This window comes from Drosophila subpulchrella, chromosome 2R (genome assembly GCF_014743375.2).
Source record: "Drosophila subpulchrella strain 33 F10 #4 breed RU33 chromosome 2R, RU_Dsub_v1.1 Primary Assembly, whole genome shotgun sequence".
NCBI classification, from domain to species: domain Eukaryota; kingdom Metazoa; phylum Arthropoda; class Insecta; order Diptera; family Drosophilidae; genus Drosophila; species Drosophila subpulchrella.
This window is the reverse complement of record NC_050611.1, coordinates 19948721-19973087: the sequence shown is the minus strand read 5'-3', so window position 1 is coordinate 19973087 and position 24367 is coordinate 19948721. Positions and strand designations below refer to the sequence as shown.

Sequence of the window (24367 nt, the reverse complement as noted above, 5' to 3'; positions counted from 1 at the left end):
ATTTCAAACCACTTCTGCCTAAGCGCTCAGAGTTCTTATAGTAGACGAGTATGAGACCAGTTCTTAACTGTTTCTGTGGTTGAGGGGTAACTTAAGGTCGGAACGTTCTAACCATCTTATTTGAGAACAAATCATTGCCGGAAGGGAGCGCGGGCACGCGCAGTCTTCGAAATTGCGAGAGTCGCCTCAGAGATTGGGAGAGGGAGCATTAGCGAGAATGTTCGTAGCGCAGCACCGCTGAAACCCCACCACTCTCCACCGGGAACTAGTCGAAACTTTCGAGTTTTTTCGTGCCCGGCCAGTCCGACGGACAGCTTTGAAGTGAACGGTTCGCGAGTTCCTGGGCAGCAAGACGGAGAATCAGAGTGCAGCAACCGTTTGCGAATTCGTGCTGTTCTACCTACCAAACCCAGACCAAAGCCCAAATAAAAAGAGGCCGACCAGTTGACAAAAGCCGCATATATAGGAACCGTGAATTCGTATGTGGTGATACATAAGCTTGGTATATAAGCTCAAGAACCTCACCGTTGACTCACGACTCGTTTGAAATTGTTTTATAGTGCTGGAGCGAGGGATTACCCAAATTTCGGAGCCGCCAGGACCACGAGGATAGGCGCAGGGCGCTCCTTCGGAACCTTTTCGATTCAAAAGTAAGTCGCGGTTCAGTGGACCCTAGCTAATTTGAGTTGGTCTATCGATCAAGTGCATAGGAAATTAATTGCATAATATTTGCTCAATTTCTTTTCCCCTCGGTTCGGTGGGACCCTTTCCCTTGCCCTCCTTTCCCCCGCACATCCCTCCAAGCATTGTAATTTGCCTTCGTCACTCTCTGGCAGACATGTGTTAATTACATTTTATTCTATTCCATACCCCATAGACCATTCCCATACACACACCCATGCGATACGCACCATCCCAGAGAGGGAAATGTGGCTGTTTTATTTTCGGACTCATCCTACTTTTTCCGCCCAATATTTATGACCTTCTTATGGTTTCGCTATTGGGTGAAACGTGTTTGTCGCACAGCCAGACAAACATAGATCCAAATTCTATATCTGTTTGGCATAATTTTGAAATTATCCCGCATGTGCAGTGCGATGGCAATTAGTGTGGGTTCTATAAAAGTGATCTTAGGTGAACCAAAACTTAACCAGTTTATGGAACAGTTTGGTTTGTTTGATTGCGTTTGATTTGTACGACAGGCCGTAAAATACGTACATGGAGAGCTGGACCCGGACTAGTCAATGTCAAAGCTTCGCCTCTATCAGCAATTCATTTGGCGTGATAAGGTCTAGACTCTGGACGTGGTGCCCAAGTAAACATAAAAGTTTTTCGAACGAAAGTATATGACTATCTTTATAGTTTTTGCGAGTAAATAAAACTATAACTTTTTTTAATTACATGATTATAAAAAAATTAAAAAAAAATGTTATTGCGTTAAAACTGGAAAGACTTCAATTTAGAAAAACTTCATTTATGAAAGTTATGTTGCATGTTTGCAGAATTATGGATCACAATACTTTTGTTATTTATTAAAAATATTTACTAAAATTTCCAAAATGTGCAAAAAGCTGTTTTACTGTAATTCTTAAATGACTGTTTCAACACGTCATTGCGATTATATAACTCAGCATCTGGAATCAAAACACTTTAGCATGACTGTTAAACACATATTTTAATTTCTGAATCATTATGAAGTACAAAGACTTGCTATTTCCTCCAAGTTGTCACCTTAATTGCGAAAAAATCAATGTACGACCCACATCCAAAAGCGACTTTGACCTTAGCAGCTTGTCGTTCAAGATCATACGTTTATAGAGCAAAAAAAATCATAGGCACGCACATTTCTCTGGGCTAAAGTTGGTGAACGAAAGCAAAATTCGTTCAAATAGCTGAGGCGTTCCATTACTACTGTTGCACGATGTAGTTAGTTTGATTATCATGTTATTATTACATAATCGCTCGTTTTGATGGGCAAAAAGAACAGGGTTTTGGGGTTGGGTTTTGGCTTAGGGCTTTGGTATGCCGTGTCAACAAGGTTTTCGTGAAATTGCTTGAGACTGGACTGGACTACGCCCACCTTCCTTACAGAAAACCTGGGAACACACCCAGTCAAGAAGGCAAAGCAACAGGATAATTGATCGTCTGTAAATATTGCCAGAAACACGGCACGAAATTTACCTATGCCTGAGGTATCCCAGAAATACCTGAAATAAACCCTGATTTGCATGTGAAAATACGTGTTATTTTCACAACATGCTAAACAATTTGTTAGACATGCATTCATTGAGTTTATTCTAATGCTAATGCGCCTTAATTTTCAGAAAGGCAACCAATAATCCAGTTCTTTAAGAAGCTTAATTTATAATTGGAAAGATATATTTATTTATCGCAAATCGATATTCAATTTATTTATTGCAAGTCCTTTTAATTTCAGAGGCTAGCGATAAAGAAAAGCTACCGATTATAATTTCCGCCTGGGCCTGAGATAAGATTCGACTCGCACGTTTAACTTGTTATTGAGATATAAATATTAAAACTTTCATTAGCTCTTAAAAGTCAAAGAATATTTTTTGATAGCTTTTAGGAAGGGACTGTACTTTTGTTTTTGATCGATAACTGACTCGCTCCTGAATCTTTTTGGCCGATGTTATTATAGAACACAGCCATTTAGATAAGAAAACTAATATGACAACTGACCTAAATCCGCGATTGTCTCAATCTGATGAGTGCAAAACTATTCCATATGTATGAGCCGGGCGTTATCATGATTTTGTTACAAAACATATTTTCAAAACTAGAAAAGGGTATAGAAAATGGTATGTGGGAACCGGGGAATTACCTTTAGTTATCTTTCACCATTTATAGCATTCTTAAAGTCTGGCAGTCGAGTGCTTCTTCCGTTCCTTGGGGTGACATTGGGCTTATCTTGCCAATAATATACCTTGTGGGCTTTGTGCAAGTTTATGGTATCTAGTAATTAATAACATAATCGTGAACGGAATGCAGTGTGAATTAATCAAATTAGCAAATAAAATTGATGCTAACAGAGGGAAATTTAATTAGAGTTGATCTAACTTAAGATTTCCATAATGTTGCGACTACTTATAGATCCTAAACATGGGGGCCCCCAAGAGTTCCTTGTAAGTGTGCACTCCCACCGGGAATGATAATATTTACTATAGCCCGACCTCCGATGTGTTAATAAAGCGAGCTTATCGTCCGCTCATTATCTGCACCTGTGTCACACATCCAATACATGTGTCAACATTGCTTCTTGATTATCTATGGACCCAGGAACCCCCCTTTCAGCATGCACTTCACGTGCGATTGCAAAAACACCTATTTAATTGCAACTACGAATGGTAAACACGGCAATGGGTTGGCCCAAAATAGAGTTAATCGTTGAACCCCATTGGAAGAGGGTTATCAAACCGATTAGCGCAGAGAACTCCTTGAATTTGAATCCCACGTCGTTCGGTCACCTGACCAGTTCTTCCCAACTTGTTCCAGTTTTAAGTGCTCTTTAAATGGGTTTTTAGTATGGTATAGATAGTATATTTGGTCAACAGGTTTTCGCAGACGCAGACGAGCCCCCAGAAAATAGAGTTTGATAGAGGGTACGCGCTATGTCGGCCATTTGAACACGAATTGGGTCGAGAATCTAAAATGCAAAAGAGAGCTCGACCTGTCTGGTCAGCAAAGCCGGTCTCTGAGGCACCCTTGCACCACTTATGTACCTGTCCCCCGATCTGTTTCATCGCGACGGGGGCTACAAACCCCATTTGAATCGCTGATAATGAGCAAAACAAGCTAAGAGTTAACAGACAGAAAAATAAATAAAATATTTAATGGCATGTGTGGCGAAAGCGAGCCAGCAATCAACGGACTCTGAATACCCTCTATAAGAGTAGCTTAAAATGTTTGCTATATAGTATCATAGTCGGTTTTCTGCGTTTTAATGCGGCTGTAATAATTAACTGTTTGCTTATATTATGAGTGCTAATTGAGTCGCCAAATATGTACGTGTGAAGATAAAGTAAAAGCTTAGAGGAATATGGAAAACTCAGCAATGGAGAAATATATTTAGTAATTACAAATGTTTTTCAAAAGATAACTAAAAGGTATGGGAATGACTTGCAATTCATTTTGACTTAATCGAAAAATTAGTAAATAGGAATGTATACTAAATAACACTTTATTATTTATATGAAAAATATAACTAGAAATTCCAATTGAGTTAAACCAAAATAAATAAAGGAAAAGTAAAGAAGAATGCTTTTGTTTATGATCTAACACATCTGCTATTTCCTGAACATAGTTGATCCAAACAGTTAGACCCGCTAAACTTTATTATTTAAACTTCGAGTGCGAAAACGTGCTACAGTATTTGCTGTTTAACAGTTGTCTATATTTGCTTATCTATTACCAACTCTTTTTCGTATATATAATATCAAAAATAGACAGATCTAACGTTTTAATTAGGGGTCTTAAATGTCCACCCTGTTAAACATACAGAACAAACAACCTGCCTTATAATTCAACAAGTTTGTCGTGCATTTGTTAAAACCCGCTTTGGATTTTGATCACGTGAGTCAACTCATATTAATGAGGAGACAGATTGCTATTTATATGGAATAATACCAAAACAGCAAACAATTGATGGACTTTGAGCCGAAGATTATACTTGCAAACAGATGCGGTCAAAGTAATAGCAACCAAAATCCAGGATTCAAGTCATAAAAACGTTTTAACAGATTTTTAGAGCGCAAATGTTTTATTTTAATAACTAGTACACATCATCTTATTACTATTTTATTCGAAAGGGATTAGAAGTCGGCGTAACCCGCTTTGTTTATAGGTTTCCAATTGCATCAAATTCAAAAACGAGACCTTCTAGCGGCGCTTGTTTGTTTTTTCGAAAGTAATGTCGATAACCTTAAGGCATTTGGCAACCAAGCTTTTGAAATTAACAGATAATTAAAGCGTTAAATGCAATCTCTCGATCGTAAAGCAGAGCGGGCATTACATATATTTTCCTACATCACCCTCTCTAAATAAACCTAAGCACTGTCATTAAAAAATTGAAAGTTCTAAGACTGTTTTGACTGTATAATTGGCTTTATGGTAAAACTAGGTTTTGGTGAGATCAAAGTATCAAAACTATGTATATTAAAATATGTGATTAGGTCGGAAATAGGCCGTTACCCCTAAAAGTTTAACCAAAAATAAATTGTAACTATTTGTTTTCTAGATAAATTCGAATCCTAGGCGGGATCAGCATGTTCATTCCGGCCGCACAGTCCGCCTACAGGACGCTGCGCAAGACGCAGCCGCGCGTCCGGCTCAACTTCCTCTTCAAGAATGGCTATTCCAGCAAGGTGAGTCTCCAACAGGCATTCAGATGCTCTATCTCTAAGTGCCAATACCCATTTTCCCCCCTTTCCAGGTGGAGTACAAACCCATCCGTTCGGTGTTGGTGGCCAACCGCGGCGAGATCGCCATCCGTGTGTTCCGTGCCTGCACGGAGCTGGGCATCAAGTCGGTGGCCGTCTACTCGGAGCAGGACAAGATGCACATGCACCGACAGAAGGCCGACGAGTCGTACATCGTGGGCAAGGGTCTGCCCCCCGTGGAGGCCTACCTCAACATTCCAGAGCTGATCCGGGTGTGCAAGGAGAACGACGTGGATGCCGTGCATCCCGGCTACGGATTCCTGTCGGAGCGCAGTGACTTTGCCCAGGCGGTAATCGATGCCGGACTGCGCTTCATTGGTCCCTCGCCCGATGTTGTCCAGAAGATGGGTGACAAGGTGGCGGCCCGAGTGGCGGCCATTGAGGCGGGCGTGCCCATTGTGCCGGGCACAGATGGTCCAGTGACCACCAAGGAGGAGGCTCTCGAGTTCTGCAAGAAGCACGGCCTGCCTGTGATCTTTAAGGCTGCCTACGGAGGTGGTGGACGCGGCATGCGCGTCGTCCGCAAAATGGAGGATGTGGAGGAGAGCTTCCAGCGTGCCAGTTCCGAGGCTAAGGCCGCCTTCGGCAACGGGGCCATGTTCATCGAGAAGTTCATCGAGCGACCCCGTCACATCGAGGTCCAACTGCTGGGAGACAAGGCTGGCAATGTGGTGCACCTGTACGAGCGCGACTGCTCCGTGCAGCGTCGCCACCAGAAGGTGGTGGAGATCGCGCCGGCACCGCGCCTGCCCATCGAGATCCGGGACAAGATGACGGAGGCCGCCGTGCGTTTGGCCCGCCATGTGGGCTACGAGAACGCCGGAACAGTGGAGTTCCTGTGCGACGAGTCTGGCAACTTCTACTTCATCGAGGTGAACGCCCGTCTGCAGGTGGAGCACACAGTGACCGAGGAGATCACGGGCATCGATCTGGTGCAGTCACAGATTCGCATCGCCGAGGGCATGACCCTGCCCGAGCTGGGATACACGCAGGACAAGATCGTGCCCCGCGGCTATGCCATCCAGTGTCGTGTGACCACCGAGGATCCGGCCAACGACTTCCAGCCCAACACCGGTCGCCTGGAGGTCTTCCGCTCCGGCGAGGGCATGGGCATTCGACTGGACAGCGCGTCCGCCTATGCCGGAGCCATCATTTCGCCGTACTACGACTCCTTGCTGGTCAAGGTGATCTCGCATGCCAGCGATCTGCAGAGCTCCGCCTCCAAGATGAACCGCGCCCTGCGGGAGTTCCGCATCCGCGGCGTCAAGACCAACATCCCCTTCCTGCTGAACGTGCTGGAGAACCAGAAGTTCCTGCACGGCGTCCTCGACACCTACTTCATCGACGAGCATCCGCAGCTGTTCAAGTTCAAGCCCTCGCTGAATCGCGCCCAGAAGCTGCTCAACTACATGGGTGAGGTGCTGGTCAACGGACCGCAGACGCCGCTGGCCACCACCCTGAAACCCGCCATCGTAACGCCCCACGTTCCCGAAGTTCCGCTGGGTGAGTCTCGCGCCTAATCCTCTTGGAAGGTCCCCAGATCAATGGCATGTGCTTTTCGGGTTCACGCTTGCTTGTGTGGCTATCTCACGGCAGTTGCTGCTTTCCGAATGTTTCAGCTTTTCGGATCATCCGGAAAAAGGGTCCTTACACGAAGCTTTTGTTTTATTATTGATCGCAGCAGCAGTCAGAACAAAATATTTTGTTATAATGGGCACATTGCCTTTCTTTAGCTTATACATATGATAGGCATTTTCTTTGAGGGTCTCAAAAAGTTCACAGATTCTGCTTTAATAATTTGAAAAAAACATAGTGGTAATAACCGATCCCCAGAATTCTGACTTATAGGTACCATCGGTAAATTATCAGTATAATTATCTAAATCCAATTTTTTTTCTTAAGTTTAACCTTTTTCTTTACTTCTTTACTTTGTTTTTATTGCCATTTCCAATATTTCTTTTATTAATATTGGTTAGACATTAGATATCTGCAAATGGAAAGTCAAAACCTTATCTATCTGATCTGAGTACCAAAAAAGCTTCGTGTAAAAGACTCCAGCTACTAAATCTATTCAATTGATCTACTAACAAACTTAATAGATCAATCGAAGCTTTTGTTTCCTAAATGAAATCAATGAAAAGGCATGTTAGTGGATGTTTTTTCCTTTCCGCATCTCCTGTGAAATGTTCTTTGCTTTTCTGATATGCTTTAATCGAACCTTTATGTTTTTACTCTTTCAACTATCAATTTTTGTTGCATCTGTTATTAATCAACCAATACCGAATCGTAATCGCAATCGCAATCAAATCGGCTTTGCAATACAACAAACCAATATCACACACCTATGTATGTATCGACAACCAAACAACAACGATTCAAAATTGCACAACACGCCCACCGACAAACCCACGACCACGCCCACACCGCCCCGTTCATATCGGGGATCATGTCCCATGATCGAATCCATACTCAACGAATCTTACATAGATCTGTCCCCGGAAGCACTAGAACGGGAAGAACGTGGCGAGGGAAAAGGTACGTTTATTTTTTATTCCGGATTCGAAAGAGGGAAAGAAATTCCCCATTTCCACACAGGACATTTGTACATACCCACATTGATCATATCTATTTATATCGAAGAGGTTTTCCAAGGTGTTCCTAACTCTATATAATAAACTAATCGAAAATTTAAAGTTTACTACTGTACACTTTTATAAATCTTAACCACTATTTTTATTATAATTATTAATTTTATGTGCCTTGGTGGTTTTAATATGTTTATTGTTAATTTTTGGTACAAAGCTAATTTCATTTAACGCACTTAATAAATTTAATATTTTATTTTTTATTAATGCAGCTAGTGTTTTAGCAGCTTTTGATGTTCAGCTTAACGAGTTTGTGTTTCTGGGGTTTTGCTAAATTAATAATATTGATGTATGGTTTCAGACATAACCCGTAAATGTACAGTTTTCAAAGATATATTCCCGAAATGTTATAAAAACCTGTGGATGCGGGACTATATCTTCTACATTAAAGCCTTGAACTAACGTATTTTTTGTTGATATAGTTACGGAACCGCCAAAGGGTCTACGCGAGGTTCTAGTTACCGGAGGTCCCGAGGCCTTCGCCAAGGAGGTGCGCAACCGCAAGGAGCTGCTGCTCATGGACACCACCTTCCGCGATGCCCACCAGTCGCTGCTGGCCACCCGCGTCCGTTCGCACGATCTGCTCAAGATCTCGCCCTATGTGTCGCACAATTTCAGCAACCTGTACTCGCTGGAGAACTGGGGCGGAGCCACCTTCGATGTGGCGCTGCGCTTCCTGCACGAGTGCCCGTGGGAGCGGCTGGAGGAGATGCGCAAGCGCATCCCGAACATTCCCTTCCAGATGCTGCTGCGTGGAGCCAACGCCGTCGGCTACACCAGCTATCCGGACAACGTGGTCTACAAGTTCTGCGAGCTGGCCGTCCAGACCGGCATGGACATCTTCCGGGTGTTCGACTCGCTCAACTATCTGCCCAACCTGATCCTCGGCATGGAGGCTGCGGGCAAGGCGGGCGGCGTGGTGGAGGCGGCCATCTCCTACACCGGCGACGTCAGCGATCCCAAGCGCACCAAGTACGACCTGAAGTACTACACCAATCTGGCCGACGAGCTGGTCAAGGCGGGCACCCACGTGCTCTGCATCAAGGATATGGCGGGTCTGCTCAAGCCGGAAGCTGCCAGGTGAGTCTGGAAGGGATTTCTGTTAATCTTATTGCATACTATATCATTCCCATGCTTTGATAGGCTTCTCATCACCGCCATTCGGGACAAGCACCCCGACATCCCCATCCACATCCACACCCACGACACCTCTGGAGCAGGAGTGGCCTCCATGCTGGCCTGCGCCAAGGCCGGAGCAGATGTGGTGGACGTGGCAGTTGACTCAATGAGCGGCATGACCTCCCAGCCGAGCATGGGCGCCGTAGTGGCCTCCCTGCAGGGCACTCCGCTGGACACCAACTTGGACCTGCGCACGGTATCGGAGTACTCCGCCTACTGGGAGCAGACCCGTAACCTGTACGCCCCCTTCGAATGCACGACGACGATGCGGTCGGGCAACGCCGATGTCTACCTGAACGAGATCCCCGGCGGACAGTACACCAACCTGCAGTTCCAGGCCTTCTCGCTGGGTCTGGGCGATTTCTTCGAGGACGTGAAGAAGGCCTACCGGGAGGCCAACCTTTTGCTGGGCGACATTATCAAGGTGACGCCCTCGTCGAAGGTGGTGGGCGATCTGGCCCAGTTCATGGTGCAGAACAACCTGACCGCCGACCAAGTGCTGGAGCGTGCCGAGGAGCTGTCGTTCCCCAAGTCGGTGGTCGAGTACCTGCAAGGCTCTATTGGCATACCGCACGGCGGATTCCCCGAGCCCCTGCGCTCGCGCGTCCTCAAGGACATGCCACGCATTGAGGGTCGTCCGGGTGCCGAGCTACAGGACTTGGACTTCGACAAGCTGAAGAAGGAACTGAAGGAATCTCACTCCTGCATCTCCAACCGGGACGTCATGTCGGCCGCCCTCTATCCGCAGGTGACGAACGATTTCCTCAACTTCCGCGAAAAGTACGGACCCGTCGACAAGCTGGACACGCGCATCTTCCTCACCGGACCCAAGGTGGGCGAAGAGTTCGATGTGCCGCTGGAGCGCGGCAAGACGCTGAGCGTGAAGGCTTTGGCCGTGTCCGCCGATCTCAAGCCCAACGGCATCCGCGAGGTCTTCTTCGAATTGAACGGACAGCTGCGAGCGGTCCACATCCTGGACAAGGAAGCCGTCAAGGTGGGTTCTACTTAAACACTTCAGTCATGACTGAAACTCATCCCTTTTCTTCCTTTGCGCAGGAGATCCATGTCCATCCCAAGGCCAACAAGTCGAACAAGAGCGAGGTGGGCGCCCCCATGCCCGGAACTGTCATCGATATCCGCGTGCAGGTCGGCGACAAAGTCGAGAAGGGTCAGCCCCTGGTGGTGCTCTCGGCCATGAAGATGGAGATGGTGGTGCAGTCGCCATTGGCTGGCGTTGTCAAGAAGCTGGAGATCGCCAACGGAACGAAGCTCGAGGGCGAGGACCTCATCATGATTATCGAATAGAGTAGGAGCCCCGGAAGATGTGCCCCCGGGTCGTAATGTCCAATGTCAAGCTGCCACCGCACACCCAATGTAAAATTAAGTCAAAACAGTGATAATCTTAGGGATTCTGTCGGTTCAATTGACCATAAACTGTCCCATCGCCTGTGTCTACTTTGATATGATGCTGTAGAACCGTTCTGCTTTGTCAGATATATTTCTGTATTTCCAGGATAATTCGAGCAACCCTAATTGATATAAAGTTTTAGCTTACCCTGCCAAAATTTATGGGATTGGGAACGGATTGTACATGTGCGTGCCCAAGTATATTTGTAAATTTATCATAGAGCCTTTCCCCCCAAGTCATTTGAATCAAATTTGTACGATTTTGAAATTTTAAATTCGCCAATACCTCTGTCGAGATTCCCCTTCTCCAGTAAGTACGTAAGTGGTTATAAATGTTATATTAACTATTGTGTAATAAACGTTATACAAAAAATATGCACCGCTTTTTTGTAGTTTCAATGGGTTTTTCACATTCTAAGCAAATTAAAAGCTCTAAATATAATATTGTACTTTTTATTTCCTAAAACTATTTAAACTCAGTTACATTACAACAAGGCTGAAGGAAACAGATCAAAAGCTATAGCCTACATGCACTTGACAATGAACTCCAGGAAGGCCAGCTCCTTGTTCAGTTCGGTGACCCTCTTAAAGTGCCTCTGGACATACGGTGTGAGTACCTCGACCATGTTGCCATTATTGTAGAACCTTGCCTTGGGATCCTGCAGAGCATCGCCGATCAAGTGCTTCAGGATTAGGTTGCCCACCTGCGAGTGTCGCGAGTTGGTGGTCCATGCCTTGACATGCTGCAGCAGCGCCACGCGCTGGTCCACGTTCAACTGGTCCACCAGTTGGCGCAGACCAGGCTCATCCCGTTGCCGGACAAAGTGGTTGATAATGTCGAAGCTGGTTTTCGGCTTGTTTAAGTTCAAGGCCAGCACGAAGGCCTTGTGAAGTTGCTTCTGGGCGTGCAGAAGGGATTGAAGTGTCTGCTCCTGCTCCAAGGTGGCCTGTCGCTGGTCCAGCGCCTCGTTGCGCGTCGCCTGAGTGACGTCGCCAAAGCGAATGAGCTTGGAGTCCGCCCCTCCTGTGTAGAAGAATCGATTGCTACGGCCGGAAACGGCCAGAGCCCACACCCTGTCGCTGTGCTCGTCCAGGGATTGCAGGCATGTGTTGGTCTTTATGTTCCACAGCTTAAGAAGGCCGTCCGAAGCGGCGGAAAGGATAAACTTTCCATGATCCAGGAACTCGGCTCTAAGTATGGTACACTCCTGGTCGAAGCGTTTAATGCACGTAAAGTTGCTGATGGACCAAAGGCGCAGAGTGCAGTCCGAGGAGGAGGTCAGCACGATCTGGTCCACCGGCGAGAAGCGCACACTCCACACTCCGCGTGTGTGACCACGCAGCACGCCCTGCAGCGAGTTGGAATCCGACAGCCAGACCTTTGCCGTCTTGTCCTGCGATGCGGTGGCAATGAGCTTGTTGTTCGGGGCATAGGCCACACAGTTCACCTCCTTGTCGTGGGAAAGCGCTGCATAGCGCAGGTTAAAAGAGTACGAGTTGCGATCCTCCTTGTCCCTGGCCAGCTGCCACACCTTCATGCTACCATCCTGGCTGACGGATGCAAAGCCGGTGGCTCCGTTGTGCGTCATGGCCACGCAACCAATGGTGGACGTGTGGCAGTTGGCCTGTTGCGTCAGGGCCTCAAGCGAGCAATCCTTGTCGTGCTGAAGCCTCCACAACCGGACGCTGCAATCCTTGCCCACCGAAATGAGTAGATTCTGGGAGGCGGCCAGGGACATGACCGTATCCGAGTGGCCCACGATCAGCTTGCAGTTCATATCGTGCTCCGTGTCGTACAACTTGAAGTGCTTGCTGTTGGTGGCCACGGCCAGGTAGCGATCGTTGTCCCCCATGAAGCACATGTCCAGGATCTCGTCGTTGTAGCCCACCAGCTGCTTAATCGGCTCCAGACTTCCGGCATCGTAGACCAGGATATTTTGTTCCGTAGTGACCAGCGCCAGCTGCTTAAGTTCGCTGCAGTGCAGCAGTCTGCTGATTTGGAAATCGGACTGGGAGAGAAGATCCCTAATCTTCCAGGTCTTAGTGTCCACCTGCTGCAGCTTGCCTGCGCCACTGGCTACGATTATCTGATGTCCCTCTTCGACGTACGCGACTCCCTCCAGTTCATCGTACAAAGGGAGAACCTTTAGCTGCTTGCTCTCCAACTGCTCCTGAAGTTGCCACACGATTAGCACCTTGTCCCGGCTTACGGTCACAATCTCATTGCAGTCGGCCGAGCTGCTCTTGAAACTCAGGCCGGTGATCTGCGACAGATGACCCCGCATCTTGTGCAGCAGGGTCTTGGTCTCGTAGTTCCAGACATAGACCGTGCTATCCGAACCTCCAGCGTAGATCTCCTTGCGCAGCACATTGGGATGGAAGACAAGGAGCCAAGCGGGGCCCGGGAATCCCTTGAGGGCACCCAAACAGCTGTTGTTCGAGTAGTCCCACAGCCTCAGTGTGGCGTCCGCTCCGCCGCTGGTGCAGATTAGTCTGCCGCAGGGACTGAACTCCACCCGAATGACGGGTCCCTTGTGCTGGGCCTTCCACAACTTCACCAGCTTGCCGGTGGCCAGCTGCCACAGCCGGAGCAGCCCACTCCGGTGGGCAGTGACCAGGTGCTCCTGGGACAGCCCGAAGCAGGTGATGGTGTCATCGTCCACATCGATGTTATCCACATCCGCCGACCTCTTGTTCTCCGCCGTTGAGGCAGCCACTCCGAAGCTCAACAGGATTTGGGATGTCTTCACATCCACCTGGTTTACAGCCGCTCCATTCAGGCAGTACAGATAATGGCCATCCGCGCTCCAGGCGATGTCGCCGCCGGCGTAGAAGTTCGTGTAGCGTGCCTCCGCCGCGTAGCTGGGTTATTATATTATTATTTAATATTTTCTGTTAACATCTTATTTAGGCAGTTTTAATTACCTTTTTTCGCTGATACTAGCCAGCATGATTTCAGTTGTTTATAAATACAAAAACCGCGTGCGCCGCGGTTCGGAACTAGTTCGAAATGGAACTGTGCAGAATATGTATGGGGTATTCCATCGGTAAAATAAAATAAGTTCAGTTAATATATTTATATATCTATTCGATTAAATATTAAATATATTTAGATTCTATACTGTTGAGTTGCTTAAAAGTTCTTAAATGTTTGCAGTAGCAAAAGTTAAAACTACAAATGTAGCATAGCATTTTGAACCCTGGTTTTTACTTCCGAAAAAGTTGACAAATGGTCACAATTTTTTGAAAATTCAACAGGAACCATTTAGAAATTATTTTTTTTGGGTTTATTTTCATTTTTCAACAGTTTATACCCAGAATGTTACTATTAATTTTAACTTCGGGTCTAATTTAACACTGTCTAAAAGAACGTTAGCTTGAAATAAATGATGTTTCATCAGTTTTTTGATATAAATTCAATGTCCTGAAATTTGTAAAGTTAACAATAAGTATCGATGCTGTCTAGCTTGTTTTAGTAAGGTAAGTAAGGTAAGTTTACCATGAAAATTGCGATAGTATCAGGTAAGCAACGATTTTTGTCTCAGCCGTTTTGACGTTTGTAATTCTGGGGTTGCAAGACTTGAAGACTTGAGACCTGCTCGACACATATTGTCTTTTTGACCTGGTGTATAATAAGAACAAGGAAGATTCGTAATGGCACATCCGAATGCATACGGATCTCCTCAGGAGCTGCTGTCCCAACGGCGGACATCGTCCATTTTGTCCCTAAATGACGACTGCTTGGAACGTGTGCTGCAAAAACTGGGACTGCAGGATCAGCTGCGATTCGCCAGGACCTGCCCACGATTTAGGAGGATCTACCAGATGGCCACTGCCCGGCTGCACAAGTCCGTGAGCTCCGATGAGCTAGAGAAATGTACCGCCAGGGAAATATGCACCTTCTTCAAGCTGTCTGGAGCTCATGTACGGAGCATTAAGGTCATGCATATCAAGGAACGTCTGGCCAAATTGGTAGGCGACAAGTGCAGCAATCTGAGGACGTTGCATTTCGTGTTCTGCCCTAATATGCATCTATTCATGAAGTCTATTATGGACAACGCCTATCATCTGGAGGCTCTGGAGATATGCTCTTCAGGCATTCGCGATGAAGACATTTCGGTGCTCCAGAACCTGACCAATCTGAAGATCTTAGAGTTGAGCAACTGCTATATTACTGGTCGCACCTTCTACGAGCTACCGGCTTCCATCGAGGTGCTAAAGCTCAACTGCCTCAATTTGGAAGTCGACTCCCTTCCCCAGACCTGCAAGCGCCTAACCAAACTGAGATCCCTAGACCTCCTGCGTTTGTATAGATATGACGAGCTCTTCAAAATGATGGTAATGCAGAATTCTTGTCCTTCGCTGGAGGTGCTCCGATTCACCATGGGTCTCCGTCGCAACAGCGTGTATGTGGCCCAACTGCCAAGCCTAAAAGAGCTGATGATTTGCAGTGATATACTGGACACACATGAACGGCAACTCTATAATAACTTGTTGAGCCTGCTTATCGAAGGACTGGTGGCGTACAAGTACCAGAAGTTAGAGCATTTAACAATTGGTGCCCGCCTAAGCAAGGAGCAGCTGAAGGAGGTGGGCAAGCTTAGCGGCCTTCGAGTCCTCTGTTTGTCCTGGGTGGACTTTGATTATGCGCCCATCGCCAAACTCAAAATGTTGGAGAAGATAGTCTTCAATGAACCTTGCGTCAGTGACTCAATGGTATTGCACCTGTTCAAGGCCTGTCCCAAACTAAACTATTTGGGACTGAAACAAATCTGCTTAAACGATAAGCTGGTACATGGCATTGCAGACCGAGTTCGCCAGGAGATGATCAACAACAACATGAAAAGAAAGCTGCCCATTGAACTGGGATTTTCAACGAGCGAGGAGGAAATAAAGATGTTTATTTGCAATGTAAGTTAAGTTTTAGTTTTGCCACATTAACTCCTTATTTAAATTACAACCAATTCTTTGCAGAATCCTGAAGCGGCGCCCAAAAATATCATTAAATTAAAAGGATATAACGTTTATAGCTTTTGGGCTGGCTGGATATGTTGATGACTCTTAAAAATAAATTTGTAACTTGCTATACAAGTAAAATAAAGCGAAGCTTTAAATAATATATATTTAAATTCAATTTAAATTTAAATTTAAACCTAGGCGATAGTTATACAGCTTGAAGCGATAGTCAGATTGCGAGCGCAATATCGAAACTAGTACAATCGATAGGCGCCTTTGTTTCGTCCACCACTAGCCAAGCAAAAGCCGTCAAATCATCGTCGCATTTGACCCAAGATATTAAACTAATTTTTGCGTTTGAACAGTTTAGATTTCCTTCAAATCTTCGCAATGAGTACTATTGGCACCGGAGTAAGTAGCTGGTGAACCGAGTCCTTGATCGAACTATTCCTAACAGGGTCTTCTCATTTGCAGTACGACCTGTCGGCCTCGCAGTTCTCGCCGGATGGCCGCGTTTTCCAGATCGACTACGCCTCGAAGGCGGTGGAGAAGAGCGGCACCGTGATCGGGATCCGGGGCAAGGACGCCGTGGTGCTGGCCGTGGAGAAGATCATCACCAGCAAGCTGTACGAGCCGGACGCCGGCGGGCGCATCTTCACCATCGAGAAGAACATTGGCATGGCGGTGGCTGGTTTGGTGGCCGATGGAAACTATGTGGCGGACATCGCCCGCCAGGAGGCGGCCAACTACAGGCAGCAGTTCGAGCACGCCATTCCGCTGAAGCATCTGTGTGACCGCGTCGCCGGATATGTCCATGCCTACACCCTGTACAGCGCCGTCCGCCCCTTTGGGCTGTCGATCATATTCGCCTCCTGGGACGAGGTCGAGGGCCCACAGCTCTACAAGATCGAGCCATCCGGCTCCTCCTTCGGCTACTTCGCCTGCGCCAGCGGCAAGGCCAAGCAGCTGGCCAAGACGGAGATGGAGAAGCTCAAGCCGGACATGAAGATCGACGATCTGGTGAAGAGCGCCGGTGAAATGTAGGTCTACTGCCCTGAAACCTTTCTAGTTTCTTTCTTTCGCTTAGAATTATGCACCCCCTAATGTCTGAGCACAATTTATAGAAAGTAATTGTCATGCCAATCTTATTATTCAGCATCTACAAGGTCCATGACGAGCTTAAGGACAAGGACTTCCGCTTCGAAATGGGTTTGGTGGGCAGGGTTACCGATGGGCTGCATCGCATCAATCCCCCAGAACTGACTGAGAAGGCGCGGAATGCCGGAGATGCCGCCAACAAGGAGGATGACAGCGACAACGAGACGCATTAGTTCGTTTGCGGCAGTGAATCTAATTCTGGGCCCAAATGCATAACGTTAATTTTATATTTCCCTTAAAGCGCAAAATGTATAAACAAAATCGGGTGAAACATTGACTTTTAATTCGGTTTTGGGGGCTATTAATCGTGGCACTTCAATTTATAATGGCATAAACAGTTTGCTATCCCGAAAGCTGCAATAACTGAAGTTCGTAATCGCATTTCCTGTTACAACTGAAAGGAAAACATTTAAATAAGTTAACTATAGAGGCCCTTAGTATTTTGATCTTTTTCAAATATGTAAAAGAGCTTATCGGAACTAGTTCCGTTCATTTGAGCATGTATCGATACCCGCTCGATTATATTAGTTAAAATCGCATTATCGCTCACAGCTGATTCATTTCGCGCCATTTATTGTTATTTGTGATTTAACGACCCACGACTTGAAATTAAGAGTAGAATTTAAAAGAGCAATGACTACTTTAATAGAACAGTTGATAACAAAGATGGGCCTGCGGGAGGAGCCCAATGTGATGGAGTGAGTTCGAAATGGTATGGTATATGACTTAATTGGTTAACTCGAATCCTTTCCAGGAAAACCACTGAATTGGTGCGACTACTGGAGCTGCGCTCCACAAATGTCCCCCTGCAGATCAACGAGTACGGCAAGATAGTCCTGTGCGCAGACCTCGCCTCATGTCTGCTGGGCATCGGGTTCGACAAGGAGCAGGCCCTTAAGTTGTCTGGATTGCGCCGGAGCCACTACCTCAACAACAAGCGGATGTTCGAGAAGCTCCTGGACCTGAACAAGCTGGCCAGTGTGAACGACATATGTGTGCAGCTGGGCCTCAACGAGGTGACCCGCAAGGCTGAGGAGCTGATGACCCTCTTCAAGGCCGTGGCGGCCACCGAGGACACGGGCACCGACACCACCCATCCGCAGTACGCAGCCATGGCCGTCTTCCAGGCCTGTCGCCTGCTCAAGAAAAAGGTCTCCAAGACCAAGCTCATGCCCTTCAGCAACCTTCGTCCCACCCAGTTCCAACAGCTCGAGCAGCAGTGGACTCTCATGATAGCCAAGCACCACAAAGAGGGAAAAGGACTAGCGTCCTCCGATTTGGATGGGAAACTCAAGGAAAGTCAGCAGGAGAATATCAAGGGCCAAGAGGGCAAGAAGGCGCAGAAGCCTCAGACGGAGGACTACGATACATGGAAGGCGCGAATGCTGGCCACAGCGCAGGCTCGGCTGAAGGAACAGGAAAGTTCGCAGAGTAATCTGGAGGCTTAGGCATTTGGATTACATTATGGCTATAATATAAGCCATTTCCATGAAAGATCCAGTTTGTCATTAGAAATACTTATTTATTACATTGAATATTACCATTAGTTGTAGTTTAAAATATCAAAGAGATTCTTAAGAAACGGATAAATAATGCCAATGTTTAATTTGTTGGCATTCTGAAAGAATTTGGTTATCCTCGTCATCCCGATCCCAAGGTTATGCTTTTAAATTAAACAAAAAAGTCAGATTAAAAATGTTTCGTTTTAAAAAAGATGAACACACATGTATTCAGATAATTCCTCGTCAAAATATGAAAAAATATCAAAAGTAATATAGTATATAGTATATAGTTTCTTTTAGTTTGCATCCCTTTTACCCAATTTCTCGTATAAACTTGTTTTTAATATTAGTAACACTGATTTATTGTGTTGAAATTTTTCATTAGTTTTAGGTACGTACATATAAAAGTAAAAAATTGTCGTGGCTGGTTGATGCCGAGTAATGCTAGAAATATTTAAATTCGCAGACTTCTTTGGATTTCCTAGTCGGTAAGTTCTTCAATAGTCCTCGTTTTGTTTTGCATATGGGCTTTAAGCAATTCCCCAACATCTATGAGGTTCCCATTAGAATCATGTGCTGAAAAATAAATATAGTTAGTATTGCCTGTCAATTCCCTTGAAGAGGTTTCCACCTACAGCTGTAGATGATCAGCTCCACTAAATTACGGGTCTCCGGCCACGTGGTAATGAGCTCCTTCAAGTGCTTGTAGAACTTAAGCCAGATCTCCCGCTTCAGCTCCTTCATCTGCCAGGTGGCCGACAGGTTGGACTGCATGGCATCGAAGAAGGACAGCATGGGCGTGGCCCCCTCGATAGCAAAGTAGTAGGTCTTGCCATTAACCTTTTGGTTCAGTCTGTAGACAGCATGTTTAAAGGGACGATTCACGCCGGCTCGGTTTATGAACTTCGTCTCCAGGGGCTAAGAACGTTTTAACAAGACTTGTATTATGATCTCCAAGGATTTCTTGCGACCTTTTACCTCAGCTTTATCCAGTAAATCGCTTTCGAGCACGCCATTGACAAACATTTCGTCGGGAATAAGAATAACCAGTCGATTTATGCCAAAGGTGATGTTGTTCTGGTCCTGGAAAGTACAATCTTATTGTTAATTTGGATAGATATATGGATAGTCTAAGTTACCTCATAAAGTTGCATTCGGTGATGGAGTCCATCTTCCTTGCGTTCGGGCAGTGAAAGTTTAAGGTAGCCGTGGAAGTAGTTGGAGGCCATTCCGGCCGCGTAGTCCAGTCCGTGGGAGTCCCGTATCCAGTGGGAGTAGCTCAGGGTGCTCTGACCCAGATCGCTGAAGATCCAGTAGAGCGGCATGTGGACCAGGAACAGCATGGTGGGCACTACGCCTTTGCAATTTCCGGTAACCGAGATGCGGGCGAAACCCACGAGGAGGTAGGCCACCAGCAGAAAGGTGGACTTGGTGTTGTATGTGTACGAGCGTCGGAGGATCGTCCACACCCGGTCCTCGGGCAGATAGTACCGGCTGTATCGGACATATTCGACGACACAGCGATACAGGCGCTGCAAAAGGTCAGCCAGAAAGACGGTGGCCACAATGCGAACCGAGGTGTCTGCAATGAATCAGAACAATAAGGTCTAGGGCGTCTAATCGATCGACACGGCACACCTGCACTCACCTATGTACTCTCCTATCATCTTTTTCAAATAAAAACATTTCCTGCTCTTCTCCGCGCGAACTGCGTTCCCCGCTTCTTCTACGGCATTTGCGATTGCCATTTCCCCGAACATACGGTTTGCCAGGGTTGCCAGATCGATCTGAAGAATTCGCGAAAGCTTTCCCAGAATTTGAAATTCAAAAATTCATTTCAACGATGTTATATTTCCGCGTCATACACAATTTTTGTGTGTGTATAGGTTAGATATTCACATTCTAGAGTGCAACTTTTTAAGAGCGCTATCAAAGAGCTACATTGTTCTGTTTATTTATTTTGAATTGCTGTTTATTTAATATATATGCAAATCTTTTTTTAACTCTACAGAATTTATTCAAATCTAAATACCTCATTTGAATGTCTATAGGAATAAAACAAGGGAACTAGGTTATATAATTAATTGTTTTTCACTTTTATTATTCAAAAAATGTTACTTTTAGATAATTGATAGTTATTTTATATCTAATCTGCTTGATCTAAATGTCAGATTCGCTGATCTTTTTATAACTCTACAGATTTTATTCAAATCTAAATAATTCATTTGAATGTCTATAGCAATAAAACAAGGGAACTAGGTTATATAATTAATTGTTATTCACTTTTATTATGCAAAAAATGTTACTTTTAGATAATTGATAGTTATTTTATATCTAATCTGCCTGATCTTAATGTCAGATTCGCTAAGATACGGGGGATATACTATGTACATTTCAGTGATCAGTTTGAGCTTAGCCCTTAGACTCTAAGGCTTATAGTTATGCATAGAATAATGAATGAGTTCCTTCTAGTATATCGTGTCACAAGAAAAGTCACCCGCTTAGCTCACAAGTGTACATTTACAAAATGTATGAAAGATTAGAGTAACAACAGTCTTGGTACCGCAGTAAACTTTGTGGGCATTTTTTTAAATTAATTAATTGTATCAAGCCATGCATTATTTGAAATCAAGTAGCTCAGCAGCACCATATATGGGACCCATAGCTTCTAAATCTTAAACTTTTAAATACATTCAAATTAACTTGTATATTTATATGTTAGTACATCAATTATTTACCCTTCTCTGCTTAGGATGGAGAATCCAAATTATCTACGGATCAAGGGACTACTGCAGGGATCTGATTTTCTTGTTTCAAAACTGCACAACGATTGGTATGGTAATTTGAGAACTGCGTATTATTTGCGAAGGCTCTCCTTTCTTCGGGGAGCTTAGTCTCAACTGAATGATCTAATGCTCTGATCAATACTGCCAAGCTGTGGCTGGGGTGTCCCTATTTCAACCCCATAAGGTCATTAAATATGTTATTCAAAAACAAATAATAATAGGACCGTATAACTCTATTTGCAAAACCCGTTAATCAGTGTAACCGTATGCGATGAAATGAGAATGACTTGCGATGCATCGATAGTGTCATCGATGTTTACCCACCCCTAATTTGTATAACTGCATCAAGCGTCAGCAATTGTATTGTTGTTAAAAAAATCGAACTAATTCCGTGGATTTGTAATGTCTTTAACTGTGCGATAATAATAAAAGTGAAAAATCAATATATCCCGTGTCGCTACCACAAAATGTAAATCTGAAGTTTCCCTGTCGACTTGAGGCAAACCGAATTGGATAAACAAAGCAAGTAGGTGGTTTAATATTTAACTACATATATTGCATATTACTCATGAATAACACCTATTGTTGAAATTGATAACGCCGAGATCACTTAGTATTAGTTACTAAATTTATACCTTTCGGATTCACAGACTCCGAGGGCACGTCATCGGTGACGGTTCGTTGTTTATTCCCCCCCGATTGATTGATAAGCAAAACAAAGCGAAAGCGGCTTAAGGAACTGAAGAACCGCACCCTCAACAAAGACGAATCTGTGGCACCATGCCGATACTATATAGTGTAATATCGCGGGGCACCACCGTGCTGGCCAAGTATGCGGACTGCGTCGGCAACTTCGCCGAAGTGACGGAGCACATCATCGGCCGGATCGGGGTGCATAACCACAAGATGACCTACACACACGGCGACTACCTGATCCACTACACCTGCGAGAACAAGCTGGTCTACATGTGCATCACCGACAACGTGGGTGAACGAACCGCTGGCCCAGTTACCCACCGGTTACTCATTGCACAATCGATACTCACAAATCTCCCCGTTTCTTTGTAGGAGTTCGAGCGTTCGCGGGCCTTCCTCTTCTTGGCGGACGTCAAGCAGAAGTTCATCCAGACTTATGGCCTTCAGGTGGCCACCGCCATTGCCTACTCCATGAACACCGAGTTCTCCAAGATCCTGGCCGACCAAATGAACTACTTCAGTCAGTCCCGGGAGGTAGACACCATTTCGCGGGTTCATGGGCAGATAGACGAGCTAAAAGACATCATGGTTAAAAATATTGGTGAGAGAGATGCCGGTTCTCCTTAATTTATCATTTCACTGATCCCCCGATTATCCCAACTGCAGACAGTCTGCGAGATCGCGGCGAGAAACTGGAGCTGCTGGTCAACAAGACCGAAAACTTGAGCAATAATGTAAGATGACACCATTTGGGCTTGGAAATGTTCTTTCATCTGCCTCTTTTACAGTCCGTTGCATTCCGCAAGGCCTCGCGGAACTTGGCGCGACAAATGTTCTGGAAGAACATCCGCATCTACGTGGTGGTGGGCCTGGTGATAACCTTTGTTGTCTACGTCATCGTGAGCATGGCCTGTGGTGGCCTCGCCTGGCAGTCCTGTGTCTAGGATGCGCTTTAAAGTTGTTTATATTGTTATAGGCTCATAACACATGTATATTTGCATATAAAACTCTACGGTACCCTCATAATCTATGTTCTATGTAATAAACTTGAATGTATACGGAATAATATATTGGAAGAGCCTTCGGAGCGATCACTTCTCCCCCACGTACACCACATCGTTTGCCTTGACCTTGCCCGGAAGCCGAAGACCCAAATGGATGCCCAGAGCCGGAGAGCTGTAGTTGAACAAGCGGTAGCTGTGGAGACCAGAGATGAAGTAGCGCCATAAATCGCATTGTTCAGACTCACCTTCTCAGCGTCTTCAGTGGCTCCCCATCGGCGTCCCTCTCAGCAGTCTTCACATTTATGTTCGGAAGGATGCAGCGCGTGCAAGGCGCCACCGTACGGAAGACAGCATCATCGCCAATACGCAGCCATTGCCAGTTGTCCTCGGCATAGGGCTCATCCACGTCCATTTTCAGCTCAAAGTTACCCCGGAACTGGAGGGCATCCACAGGATTTTTTAGCCGAGTGTTGAGATCAGCTACCGAAGATAGGTTCATCAGCATAAAACTGGTGGCATCGTTGAAGGTGCCCTGCGAAATGGACATTCAGAAGAGGATAGTCAAGTTATGGGAAATCTTTACGAGACAATTCTTGTTCCTTGAAATATTAAGTAGACAGGATACCCACCGAATCCTCCTGTCTTATAAAGGGCATGTCCTTGAGTCGCGGATTGGTGCTCCTCACTGGCTTTGGATAGGGGTAGTGAACCAGCTTGAGGCCGCTCTCCTTCTGCAGGATGGCCTGTGAGAACCACTTGTTGATCCGATCTCCGCAGGGCATCACATCCACGGGAACGCCCCAAACGGATGTGTGCACATCCTTTCCAGGACCCTCCAGGCTCTCAAAGTCCAACTCCAGGTCGGGCAAGCCCTGGGCGCTAAAGATCAGCTTGCTGGGCGACACCTTCTTCGATTGGATCTGGGTCATGTGGGGATATACGCGAGCAGTGACCATTTCGTTCTTGTCGTTGACCACCATCAAGGTACGATCCCTTATTCCCTCAAAGGACATGCTCAGCACATCGCAGTCGTACTCCACTCCGGTCTTGGAGATCTGCAGAGGAGCACAGGACTTGACGGGAAAGAAGTGGACCCTCTCCACGGTGCCCACGCGTCGCCACTTTTGGGGCATCACATCGCGGGTCAGGTGGCGGTACAAGAGGTAACTGGCCCCGCCCACCGCTACCAGGCCTACGCCTACGCCCACTAGGGTCTTAGTACTGAGGTCAAAGGTCGCGTTGCTTCCACCGGCTGCAGGATAACCCAGTTACCGAAAGATCTCATGACTTAGTCCCGTTTTTTACTCACTTGCCATCTCCTTTGTGAAGGGTAAAGCGAAATACAGTAAGAAGAACTTGTTGCTTTCTCTGCGTTGAAAGCTTCACTGATTAGGTTTATTGGCGAAAGCTCTCCTTTGATGAAGATCTTTCATCGTTGCCCAGGCAATATAATATGCACAGATAATGGGACATTTTACACCTTTAATTAGCTTAGTAAAAGCTAGGGATAACAAATACTGATGATAAGTAGAGATATTTAGCTTATTTTTGTGAATTATAGAGTTAGGAACCACCTTT

General features: G+C 45.8%; 8 protein-coding genes across 11 annotated transcripts; 5 read left to right on the top strand and 3 right to left on the bottom strand.

Annotated features, from left to right (window-relative positions):
* The first annotated feature begins 282 nt into the window (after positions 1-282).
* On the top strand, positions 283-10845 carry LOC119551152 (pyruvate carboxylase, mitochondrial). Of its 2 annotated transcripts, XM_037860345.1 has the most exons (8): positions 283-479; positions 561-650; positions 5255-5381; positions 5450-6959; positions 7944-7991; positions 8524-9181; positions 9245-10274; positions 10337-10845. In XM_037860345.1, exons 3-8 carry the CDS (start codon positions 5283-5285, stop codon positions 10583-10585), a joined length of 3594 nt encoding a protein of 1197 aa, XP_037716273.1. In that variant the 5' UTR covers positions 283-479; positions 561-650; positions 5255-5282; the 3' UTR covers positions 10586-10845. The 2 variants fall into 2 exon arrangements, with proteins under 2 accessions (XP_037716273.1, XP_037716274.1); XM_037860346.1 differs by lacking the exon at positions 7944-7991.
* Positions 10846-11124: 279 nt separating this feature from the next.
* Positions 11125-13726, bottom strand: LOC119551424 (transducin beta-like protein 3). Its single transcript, XM_037860767.1, has 2 exons — positions 13613-13726; positions 11125-13549 (listed from the first exon to the last, which is right to left on the bottom strand). The coding sequence occupies exons 1-2, from the start codon at positions 13636-13638 to the stop codon at positions 11212-11214; spliced, it is 2364 nt and encodes a 787-aa protein (XP_037716695.1). The 5' UTR covers positions 13639-13726; the 3' UTR covers positions 11125-11211.
* Positions 13727-13921: 195 nt separating this feature from the next.
* LOC119550720 lies at positions 13922-15795 on the top strand. Of its 2 annotated transcripts, none has more exons than XM_037859616.1 (3): positions 13922-14167; positions 14233-15598; positions 15662-15795. In XM_037859616.1, exons 2-3 carry the CDS (start codon positions 14342-14344, stop codon positions 15740-15742), a joined length of 1338 nt encoding a protein of 445 aa, XP_037715544.1. In that variant the 5' UTR covers positions 13922-14167; positions 14233-14341; the 3' UTR covers positions 15743-15795. The 2 variants fall into 2 exon arrangements, with proteins under 2 accessions (XP_037715544.1, XP_037715546.1); XM_037859618.1 differs by having other exon boundaries at positions 13922-14176.
* Positions 15796-15914: 119 nt separating this feature from the next.
* On the top strand, positions 15915-17072 carry LOC119550138 (proteasome subunit alpha type-3). The gene is made up of 3 exons (XM_037858641.1): positions 15915-16054; positions 16118-16683; positions 16800-17072. Exons 1-3 carry the CDS (start codon positions 16034-16036, stop codon positions 16972-16974), a joined length of 762 nt encoding a protein of 253 aa, XP_037714569.1. The 5' UTR covers positions 15915-16033; the 3' UTR covers positions 16975-17072.
* Positions 17073-17367: 295 nt separating this feature from the next.
* On the top strand, positions 17368-18614 carry LOC119550421 (origin recognition complex subunit 6). Its single transcript, XM_037859084.1, has 2 exons — positions 17368-17499; positions 17556-18614. The coding sequence occupies exons 1-2, from the start codon at positions 17435-17437 to the stop codon at positions 18247-18249; spliced, it is 759 nt and encodes a 252-aa protein (XP_037715012.1). The 5' UTR covers positions 17368-17434; the 3' UTR covers positions 18250-18614.
* Positions 18615-18640: 26 nt separating this feature from the next.
* On the bottom strand, positions 18641-21227 carry LOC119550418 (stimulator of interferon genes protein). 2 transcript variants are annotated; one of them, XM_037859080.1, is made up of 6 exons: positions 21042-21227; positions 19952-20108; positions 19443-19885; positions 19282-19386; positions 18939-19221; positions 18641-18879 (listed from the first exon to the last, which is right to left on the bottom strand). In XM_037859080.1, the coding sequence occupies exons 2-6, from the start codon at positions 20061-20063 to the stop codon at positions 18785-18787; spliced, it is 1038 nt and encodes a 345-aa protein (XP_037715008.1). In that variant the 5' UTR covers positions 20064-20108; positions 21042-21227; the 3' UTR covers positions 18641-18784. The 2 variants fall into 2 exon arrangements, with proteins under 2 accessions (XP_037715008.1, XP_037715010.1); XM_037859082.1 differs by lacking the exon at positions 19952-20108 and having other exon boundaries at positions 21042-21225.
* A 193-nt stretch (positions 21228-21420) lies between these two features.
* LOC119550422 (vesicle-associated membrane protein 7) lies at positions 21421-22851 on the top strand. Its single transcript, XM_037859086.1, has 5 exons — positions 21421-21615; positions 21740-22073; positions 22158-22386; positions 22452-22519; positions 22574-22851. Exons 2-5 carry the CDS (start codon positions 21870-21872, stop codon positions 22727-22729), a joined length of 657 nt encoding a protein of 218 aa, XP_037715014.1. The 5' UTR covers positions 21421-21615; positions 21740-21869; the 3' UTR covers positions 22730-22851.
* On the bottom strand, positions 22744-24247 carry LOC119550420 (mitochondrial amidoxime-reducing component 1). The gene is made up of 4 exons (XM_037859083.1): positions 24099-24247; positions 23419-24041; positions 23035-23321; positions 22744-22982 (listed from the first exon to the last, which is right to left on the bottom strand). Exons 1-4 carry the CDS (start codon positions 24103-24105, stop codon positions 22877-22879), a joined length of 1023 nt encoding a protein of 340 aa, XP_037715011.1. The 5' UTR covers positions 24106-24247; the 3' UTR covers positions 22744-22876.
* Positions 24248-24367: the final 120 nt, after the last annotated feature.

Bases quoted from the DNA above. Each gene is read 5' to 3' on its own strand.
- LOC119551152 (XM_037860345.1), top strand. From the start codon at position 5,283: ATGTTCATTCCGGCCGCACAGTCCGCCTACAGGACGCTGCGCAAGACG. The intron at 5,382-5,449 runs GTGAGTCTCCAA...CCCCCTTTCCAG, and splicing joins AGAATGGCTATTCCAGCAAG to GTGGAGTACAAACCCATCCG. The intron at 6,960-7,943 runs GTGAGTCTCGCG...AATCTTACATAG, and splicing joins CGTTCCCGAAGTTCCGCTGG to ATCTGTCCCCGGAAGCACTA.
- LOC119551424 (XM_037860767.1), bottom strand. From the start codon at position 13,638: ATGCTGGCTAGTATCAGCGAAAAAAG. The intron at 13,550-13,612 runs GTAATTAAAACT...ATAATAACCCAG, and splicing joins GCTAGTATCAGCGAAAAAAG to CTACGCGGCGGAGGCACGCT.
- LOC119550720 (XM_037859616.1), top strand. From the start codon at position 14,342: ATGGCACATCCGAATGCATACGGATCTCCTCAGGAGCTGCTGTCCCAA. The intron at 15,599-15,661 runs GTAAGTTAAGTT...AATTCTTTGCAG, and splicing joins TAAAGATGTTTATTTGCAAT to AATCCTGAAGCGGCGCCCAA.
- LOC119550138 (XM_037858641.1), top strand. From the start codon at position 16,034: ATGAGTACTATTGGCACCGGA. The intron at 16,055-16,117 runs GTAAGTAGCTGG...TCTCATTTGCAG, and splicing joins TGAGTACTATTGGCACCGGA to TACGACCTGTCGGCCTCGCA. The intron at 16,684-16,799 runs GTAGGTCTACTG...CTTATTATTCAG, and splicing joins GTGAAGAGCGCCGGTGAAAT to CATCTACAAGGTCCATGACG.
- LOC119550421 (XM_037859084.1), top strand. From the start codon at position 17,435: ATGACTACTTTAATAGAACAGTTGATAACAAAGATGGGCCTGCGGGAG. The intron at 17,500-17,555 runs GTGAGTTCGAAA...AATCCTTTCCAG, and splicing joins GAGGAGCCCAATGTGATGGA to GAAAACCACTGAATTGGTGC.
- LOC119550418 (XM_037859080.1), bottom strand. From the start codon at position 20,063: ATGTTCGGGGAAATGGCAATCGCAAATGCCGTAGAAGAAGCGGGGAAC. The intron at 19,886-19,951 runs GTGAGTGCAGGT...GATTCATTGCAG, and splicing joins GATGATAGGAGAGTACATAG to ACACCTCGGTTCGCATTGTG. The intron at 18,880-18,938 runs GTAGGTGGAAAC...TTTATTTTTCAG, and splicing joins GGAGCTGATCATCTACAGCT to CACATGATTCTAATGGGAAC.
- LOC119550422 (XM_037859086.1), top strand. From the start codon at position 21,870: ATGCCGATACTATATAGTGTAATATCGCGGGGCACCACCGTGCTGGCC. The intron at 22,387-22,451 runs GTGAGAGAGATG...TCCCAACTGCAG, and splicing joins CATCATGGTTAAAAATATTG to ACAGTCTGCGAGATCGCGGC. The intron at 22,520-22,573 runs GTAAGATGACAC...CCTCTTTTACAG, and splicing joins CCGAAAACTTGAGCAATAAT to TCCGTTGCATTCCGCAAGGC.
- LOC119550420 (XM_037859083.1), bottom strand. The intron at 23,322-23,418 runs GTGGGTATCCTG...TCCATTTCGCAG, and splicing joins TTATAAGACAGGAGGATTCG to GGCACCTTCAACGATGCCAC. The intron at 22,983-23,034 runs GTGAGTCTGAAC...TGGTCTCCACAG, and splicing joins CCACTGAAGACGCTGAGAAG to CTACCGCTTGTTCAACTACA.